General features: G+C 35.0%; 1 protein-coding gene across 2 annotated transcripts in view; it reads right to left on the bottom strand.

Annotated features, from left to right (window-relative positions):
* Positions 1 to 1,149: 1,149 nt before the first annotated feature.
* The window catches only part of LOC111424516 (Wnt oncogene analog 2), a 65,440-nt gene continuing 57,497 nt past the window's right edge, over positions 1,150 to 9,092 (bottom strand). For both annotated transcript variants that reach the window (XM_023058070.2, XM_023058069.2), the window contains exons 3-5: positions 7,775 to 8,049; positions 1,721 to 2,066; positions 1,150 to 1,652 (exon numbers count right to left, since the gene is read on the bottom strand). In XM_023058070.2, coding sequence (XP_022913838.1) covers positions 1,501 to 1,652; positions 1,721 to 2,066; positions 7,775 to 8,049 — 773 coding nt within the window. In that variant the 3' untranslated portion in view covers positions 1,150 to 1,500. The remainder of the gene's footprint in view (positions 1,653 to 1,720; positions 2,067 to 7,774; positions 8,050 to 9,092) is intronic.

Raw genomic sequence — 9,092 nt, 5'->3', positions numbered from 1 at the left:
AAGGTCAGGTTTCTTTTCTGATGCTAATTATACCGTGAATAAATGTTGAGTAAGGTCAGTTTTCGTTTATGATGTTTATTATACCGTGAAGGAATGTTGAGTAAGGTCAGTTTTCTTTTGTAATGTCAATTATATGCCGATAAAATGGATCAACACTGAATTATTCGGCAAGATCGACGTAACGAATCGCTGATCATATACAAGCTTGGAAAGTACGGAAAGAACAGCACTCAATGGAAAATTCATTTTATGAAGAAAAGGAAGGTTTATTGTATGGTCATAGATTTGCAGACTATGAAGCAAATCATTGGAAATTGTAAGCAATCAGTTTTCACTACTCGAATCTTTAAACGCAATTTCCTCAAAACTGCGTTTTTACAACTCTTGGACGAGATATCTTAAAAACCACACGACCAATATTTCTGAAATTTGTTACAGATATAAATAGTGATGTTGTTTTCTATTTGAACCAAAAAAATTATATAAATTGTTTTAAAAAAGTGCTTTGTTTTTGAATAATTCACCAAAATTTTCTTAAAAAGCAGGAATATCTTTTTAAAACATTGTATTTTCTTTAATTATTAATTTTCTTCAAATTTTTTAGGTTCACATAGAAGATACGAATGTTAGGAACAATTTGAATGTATTCCCAAGTAATTCTAACCGTTGTAACAAATCCTAGACTGTCCAAAGCAAAGCAATTCGCGCCGTCACTTTCCCTAAGACTACATGAAAAGCGCACTTATTTTTGCGCGTCTAAATGTATCTCCCCCCTTAAAAGCAAAATAAAGTCTACTAAGAATTTTTATATTCTGTATAGCAGTCAAATTCAAACTCATTCCTGAGTAATTAAAATCCGTTTTTTTAGATATACATATATAGAATAGATCGCTCATCGTGTTAGTTTAAGCACTCCTAATCTAAATTCTGTGTTTATTGTATAAAACTAACAAATTTAAAGAGTAACTAAGAAAGATCAAATCTAACATAGCTATATTTATAATCTATACATTTTTTTTTGTTTTTTCTGTCAATCAAATGCTTTTCGAAATTAATAAAAAAAGGCCAAATGGTACATATTAAGTTTTTTGGAATATATTTTACAACGCATATGCTGTGTGTTAGTTTCAAAAATAAAAATAAATAAAACTCTTGTAATAGATAATTTATTAGAAGCGATTTACAAAGCAAAAATTATAAACGAGTGTCATGTAAATTACATAAAAAATAAGGGACGTATAACATTAATAACGAACAAATAATGGGTAGGAAATAAATAATTTAGGTAAGGCAATACGTACAAACTAACTGTAAATTCTAATATCGTGAGTATAGCGTTTGCATAAACCGACATTAAACGTTATTTCAGGCCGAGGCTTCGTTGATTAATCAATTATCGTTTCGTTATGTATATTGATAGCGGTTTGTGTCCGTTGTGGTCCATTGTTCAGAGACGATCGAACGTACGGTTATTGTGGTGCCGAGGATCGTTACGGTCCTTTATTTACAAGTGTACTCCTCGGTTCTTTCACTGCACACCTTGCACTCGACCGAACAGCACCAGTAAAATTTGCAATTACACTGCCAAGTTCTTGTGTACTGATGCGTGTTGTATCCTCGACCACAACACATTAAGTCACACCCATCGCTACCTACAACAAAAAATATATATAACATTTCAAAATAAAGAATTAGAATTACCTAATTAAATCATTTTTACCTTTTGATGTTCGATTACAAGCTCTTCCAACAGTTCCTAAAGAACCAGCTGTTAAATCTTTTTCGCAATAATTTGGAGACGTTTGTAAGAAAACTAAATCACTTTTCTTAGGAGGTTTCTTTATAGGCATTTTTCCCTTTTTTAAAACAAGATGGATCTTCTTCGATTTCTTCTCGTTTTTTAGTACGCTTGAGATCGCCGTCACAGGCCTGGCTCGGTAATATTTCTTCATCAAACTATCCCCGATAAGTCGAAACGGCGGTAAGCTCTTCCAACAAGTTTTCATGGTACAACTTCCTGATACCCCGTGGCACTTGCATTCTGTCGTCAGATTTAATTTAACGGCCTGATGATAAAAAATAAAAAAAGATCAACATTAACAGTTATAAATTATACATATTCACCACCCGTAAATCTTTCAGTTTGTAATTTTACTGTAATATAATTGGCAATTTACAGTTAGCCTGAATATCGATCGGCGACGTTTTATGTCTAACGTAACGGCCTATAAATACGTATTGTAGAGGCGTGTTTCAAGTCATAACGACCACTCTTGTAAAACGTTTATCAAGGTAGTTATTGGTCGTTTACATAATTAGGTTGAAAAAATATAATCATATTGTACTATTTTCTTTTCTCGTTAACACAAAAAAATTGGAACTTAATCAGTTTGAAGAAATAGAATGTAACCGTGACGTGGGTGCTTCGAATTGCGAACGAGCAGGCGTCTACTCCTCCAGAATCCGCTGGTTTGGATTTCTTTCGCGTTCGCGGCTCGACTCACTAATTGACAGTTTCCCTGTGAGTGATGGACCTGATTGTTAGGGTAAGGCCCACGGGGGCACCACGAAGACGGCGACAACGGTCCAAAGCCAAAGAAACGTCGCTCCTATTCAACGGCGGCATTTTATTACGTATTCATGCGCTTTTTTCCCTATACCGCGATCTTATTGCTCTTTTGTATGCGTCTTCACGTCACTAATTGAACAACTTCGAAATCCCAAAGAAAACCAAGCGAAAAAACCACATCGAATGATGTTATGAATAATTTATATACGAATTATCTTGTAATAGGAACGTTTTTATTATTATTAATTTTTTTATTAACATTTTAACGTGATGTTTTATTACAGAATAATAAAATTGGTGAACAGCGATGTGTGTGGTCGCCAAAGTGGTTTGACACAGAGCGAAACAAGTCGAGTCTCTGGTCCGTGTAGGTTTCCGAAATTATCGCGGTCACTTCAAGATAAAATCGTATAAAAACCGTGTTAACGCGGACACGCACGCTCGTATTTTACGCCCTTGCGTTACGATCGGTTTTGGATCGCTTTTAGTGAAGTTGTCACATAAAAGCTCTCTCTGAAACGACGACGACGCGCGACCCTTTCCTTTTCATTCTCTCTTTTACTTCATCGATATCGAATCGCGATAAGTGAATCCGCCGATTTGTATCGATACATCCGATCTCCATTTGCATATAAAGACCATCAATTACCTTGCGATAAATTTTCAAGAATGTTAAACGTTTATTATTATCAATCAAGTTTCTTTTTGATTGTGTTTTCCATCGTATTTCATTTTCTTGTTACAATATAAACAAAAAGTAATTAATTATTATGAAAATCACCATTTAACTATTTTATCTCAGTTATTATCTCCGTTAAGTTTCCAGTCTTAATACTTTGATTTATTTTTTGCTCTAGTTTCGTATTGATTTATATTAAATGTTCTTTCATTAGTATATTGAAAATTGATTTCTTGACCCAAACGTCTATTCTTACCTACTTAGCTGACGTGCATAAATTGTATGTCCAAAGTGAACCTAGGGCGTTAATAAATTACAAGAGAGAAATCGTCACCGATCTATTAATCAAATTGAATCGATATTATTCAGGTAGCTTTCGTGTATGACGTTTGAGACTTGAGCGGTGATAAATTTTATTAGGACACCAGGAAATTCATATGAGAAACGGATAATAAATTGATCTATTGTAAAATGAGTGATAAAACAATACAACAAATCATAATTATATTAAAAGCTAATCTGTTAATATTTTTAGAAAGATCATTTGTTAAATATAAATAACATTACATAGGGTAATCAAAGAAGTAACAACATGTGATTTGGTTATGAGTTGTTATCTTATTATGGTTACAAGTATGCTCAATCCTCTAAACAGAACAATTTCCACATCGTTTAATATTACATGAGTATTAGAACCAACCTCAATACATTTTCAAAGACTTTTGAGACCAATGATGAAAACTATACAAGTCTTAAACACGGTAGGAAAAAATATATCTTCAAAACATATTTGTCTATTTATTAAGTTCATGTATATCCTGCTGCTTTTTGTTTTGAAACTTTTAATTGTGTACATATAACCATAATCAATAGATCATCCAAATTAATTGCCATACTGACAATCCCAACTTGGTGTCATAGATAGAGATTTAAGGGCAAACCATAGTCTTATACATCACAATTTCTTCAGCACCTGATGGCTCTAAAAGTAGTCCGGAATTAATGTATAGATACTATTAGGAATGTTAATCACTCTTAGCTACATTCACTACATCGCGTTTTAAAACCAAACCTCTTCTCGTTTCAGACCACTATCAATCTAATTAAGCTCCAGTCTTGTTCATACTAGTTTCTTCAGCAATTTTCCCAGCATCAAGGCAAACTTCTTTCGGAAATCTACATTATTTTATACACTTATTGTATAGCGAAGTCAAGATATCTGTACATACCGTGAATAATCGTATAACCTGAATAATATTTGATCTCACTACGTTCTTTACAGACATCATAGCCTCTCTATCCCTCTCCAGCGTCGCATCCACTTCCTTCTTCGTAAATTCGGAATGAATCTTCTCAAAATGATGCCAATCGCTTTATTTTCATATCAACATGGATATAGATATGGATTTCTATTTGCAATTCTTTATACAAAGCCTCAGAATTATCTCTTCCCTCAGATAACTCATTTTAACTTTTCTACTTCCTCATCAGCTCATCTCCGCTTCATAGATATCTTTATACCACACCCTTAATTGATTAAGTGTTATAGAACTCGTTTTGACATAAACAAATTGTTATGAAAGATCTAAGAAGTTTCAAATATCTGTCCCCTTCCAATTTTGCAAATGTTTGAATATTGCAAATGTTGCTCTAATGACTGGAAAGAATAAATTTGGTTATAAGGCAAAGATTAAATCTTTACGTTTCTCTTTAAGATTCCTGATGAGTTAACTGCAGATAATCTGAAGTATTGTCTATAAAAAGGAAGAAACATTAAAAAAAAGTATCAAAAAGTATCTCTATTGTCTATTGGACTTACAATATACAGACATTTTTATTCTTATTATTTACAGCTCCAAGTTTTAATGATTTATAGATTATGGTTTATTGATGACGTTTCGTGGGATATTTTATTTTATCTGTTGTTATTCTTCAAGACTGTAATTTTAGGTGGGTTGGTCAAGGCGAAACCGCTGTTGGCGGTTTTCTGACTCTGGCTTGGACTCTATTGGGTACATGGTGCAGCTTTCTTTCTGTACTTTGGGGCATGCTAATTTTCTAGACTTTGTGTGGCGATTCATATCCTTTATATGCATAGTCATGATGGTTTATTGACATTTATGATTCTCAAGATAGTCATCTTTTTTGCAGTAAATTCAAACGCCTAGGTTCCAATTTGTTCTTGACGTTATCTTGAAAGATAACAAGTAGTAAGCGATCGATCCTTACTCCCGGTGTGTATGTTTTGATCGGTATAGGTTGGGTTGGGTTGGTTCCTGTATTCAGAACTAACTGTGCTCTGGCTAGTTTTGCTGTAAAGGGCTTCCACTTTTTGAGTGTCCTTTGACCGTTTTGCAACAATGATAGCTTTGGAAGTAGCGATGTCCATCAGTAAATGTTCTTTCATCCTCAATATTGGCTAAAGTTGGCTCTCTCATCAACTACAAATTGTAAACGTGTTACTGATTTTTGAATTTATCTAACCAACCTTTATTTGCAACAAATAAATAATTTTAAGGAAAGGTTTAGTACTTTCTTGATGACGGTTTACTTTCTACAAAGTTATCGTATAGCTTTGAAGTTTTGTTTCTGATGACACCAGCGCTTAGACCTGCCTTTTTCTGAACTTAACAATAATTTTACAATTTATAATAAAAGAGCTTTCTAGTTTTTAATAACTATCCACTTGAAATTATGTAGTGGAACAGTAATTTCCACTTTGCTGCCATTGCAACCGTGACAGTCTTTGAATGGCATACTTTTTCCTTAAGAAAGCAGGTCAATAAAGATGTCTTTTCATGACGTTTGAAGAAATAATAAATTATAGTACGATTTGGCCATTTATTGTCTTTTAGAGTTCTTATTCAAAGTATTTAGTTATTTCTTGTATTGCGTTTATTAGAAAGTCCTTGATAAATTAACCTTTAATTATGCATTGAAAACGTATATGTATAACTAAATACGGTAATATTCTCGGTTCTTTTGATGTCGAAATTATACGTCTTTGGAAAATAAGCGACCAACACGGATTTACGCCTAACGGGTCATAAAGCATACTATGTTGCCCGCGTTCAGACGGACACGTCGTAGGAAGTCTTCGAAAATATTATCTCTCGGCGCTAATTGCGTCGATTCGTGTGGACGTTATTTATCTACGTATTTCCTTTAGACTAAGGGCGTAAAAGTTTCTCTAAACTGCCGTCGCTCCGGGCTTCTAAATCATTTCGCAACTCGTCGACTCGGCAACCGGCGACCATTTCTTCCTCTCACTTGACTACTTCTTGTTCGACGATTAATTAGAATAACGCCCCGTCTGACACTTTGATGTGTTACCCCAAAGCAAAAACGGATTTCTCCTCGCTAGATTAGTATCAATAATGTATACCGAAATTGCTGCCGTCGCACGGCGCCGTAAAATAAGAAAATCAAAAAGAAAAAATTGGGGAGACGATTCTTGATATCTCGGACGATATAAATCGACTATAAAGCCTGCCTTAAACGGACTGTAAACAGGTGAGTTATACGTGAGAGGTTGGCGTCGAATTTTTCGCATACCGTTGAGTCGAGTCTTTGCTTCTGTTCGTTCAATCCAGAACCGAAATGGACGGCGAACCACCGAGAGAAAGATTCGCACGCGGTCAGAGCGGACAGCCCGCTATAAATTCATTTTAATTGAATACATAATTCAATGCGACCAACGTAGAAGGAGACCACGGGCAGGAATTTATTCTGTTTAAAGTTTTTCTTTACTGCTGACATTCGAAATTTTATGTTATTATTTTAATTATTCCTCTAATTTTTTTCTTCTTAGTTTGATTCCAAAAATCAAACATGCACATGATAATCATGAATTATAGGAAAAATATGATACTCTTTATTCATCAATGAAGATGTTTAGATGAACTTTTATAAAATGCAGAATTTGAAAACCAAATCTTTTCAGAATTCTTAATGCTTTGTTAGACTATTATTGTCTATTATGGGTAGAAGTCAAGAATTACTTGCTTTTAAATTTATGCTTAAGATGATTGTCATCCTTTCAAACTTCAACATTTTAAATACTTATTAAATTGCTTTTTACTTCGTGATGATATCTCAATTAGTTCTTGTGATACGATTTTCAATAACTTGACCACTTTTGTTCTAATCTCTATGGTTATGGTTATCAAGAGATAGATAATTACATTTGCTTTAAATTGTTTTCTAAAATTTATGATTACGTTAATGCAAACGTGAAATGGCGAGGTGTGGCAGCAGATTGCAAGGGTCGCTAAAGGTCGGCAGCTCACATTATTTTGATACAATGTTATATTGGTTTAAGATTGAAAATCGTGCAGTCATTCTGCCTCTTTGTAGTTCAATAAACAAAATAGACAACTCATGTCTAATAGACAACATTCCGCAACTATCATCTATATTTGATAGATATTGGGGATTCTAATTGTGTAAGAGTGTATGAAGATTCAAAATGTTTTTTATAGATTGACTTAAAAGGGTGTTTAATTTATAAGACGATTTAGAAGTACCTTTCTTCCTGCCTTATTATTATGTAGATTCATCAAACTTCGTTCGTCACCGTCGAATTCCCTCGAATCGAGAAACTTCCTCGCAAATTTCATCCCGAAGGCAACATCCACGCTACACCCCGCCCATTTCCATCCTGAAGGAGCCGGTTCCCGCGATCTATTCGATCCTGACGCGCATCCGCACGCCGATATATTACCTCGAGCACACGCAGAAGTCACCGCATATGTTACACCAGCACTTGAGATCGCATATGTAAAAGCAGCTTCTCTAGAACCTAAAACAAAAAGAAAATTAATTAATAATCTGAAACAATTTGGAATTTTTTACTAATTCTTTGAATGAACCATTTTAATGCAACAAATTTGGAAAACGTTAGATTGTTGTATATTTTTCATTGAATTAAGACTTGAACTAACACTAGACCTAGAACTAGAAACATTTGGGTTAAGCCGTGAGTCTCTTAAGACGGCTAAACCCGAATGCTTCTAGTTCTAGGTCTAATGTTAGTTCTAGTGACAGTGCAAGTGTAAAACTAGAACTAACACTATACCTAGAACTAGAATCATTTGGGTTTAGCCGTCTTTAGAGACGTGCGGCTAAACCCAAATGCTTCTAGTTCTAGGTATAGTGTTAAGCCCCCCATCGACGGTCGAACATGTTGGCCAACATGTTGGATCCGAGCGGCTCGGCCAACATGTTCGACCGTCGATGGACGCGCTTCCAACATGCTCGACTGATTTGTTGGGTTGGGCGCTCGGCTCGACAGCTACGGCCAACTCGAGCTCAACACCGAGCATGTTCGATAGTGGATGGTCAACCGTCGAGCGGCTCGACGAGAATGACGTCAGTTTAGACATCTTTTAATAGTGTTTACACTACATTGGAGTTACATTGGTTTAAAATGTCTTTTAACGATAATAAGAAGTTTTGGAGCGAATTTATCGAAATATACAGGGACCAACGTTCGCTGTGGGATGTAAAACACAAAAATTATAGTAACAAACACCTTCGCAAGGAAGGGTATACGGCATTAATCGATAAGGCAAAGGAAATATTTTCAGATTGTGACGAGAAATTTGTAAAAGCGAAAGTGGAATCACTCCGAGCTTCCTTTCGGAGAGAATTAAAGAAAGTGCAAAGTTCAAAACGGACCGGAAGTGGTCAAGATGACGTATATGAACCAAGTCTATGGTATTATGATTTAATGGTATTCACCAGCGACCAAGAAGTGGCTAGAAAAGGTGTATCGTCGTTGGAAAAACGAAAAAGAGATGAGGTGCCACTGGAGGACGAGGAAGAGAGTGGCGAGGACAAATT

This window comes from Onthophagus taurus, chromosome 7 (genome assembly GCF_036711975.1).
Source record: "Onthophagus taurus isolate NC chromosome 7, IU_Otau_3.0, whole genome shotgun sequence".
In the NCBI taxonomy this organism is placed as follows: domain Eukaryota; kingdom Metazoa; phylum Arthropoda; class Insecta; order Coleoptera; family Scarabaeidae; genus Onthophagus; species Onthophagus taurus.
This window is presented reverse-complemented; position numbering and strand designations above follow the sequence as displayed.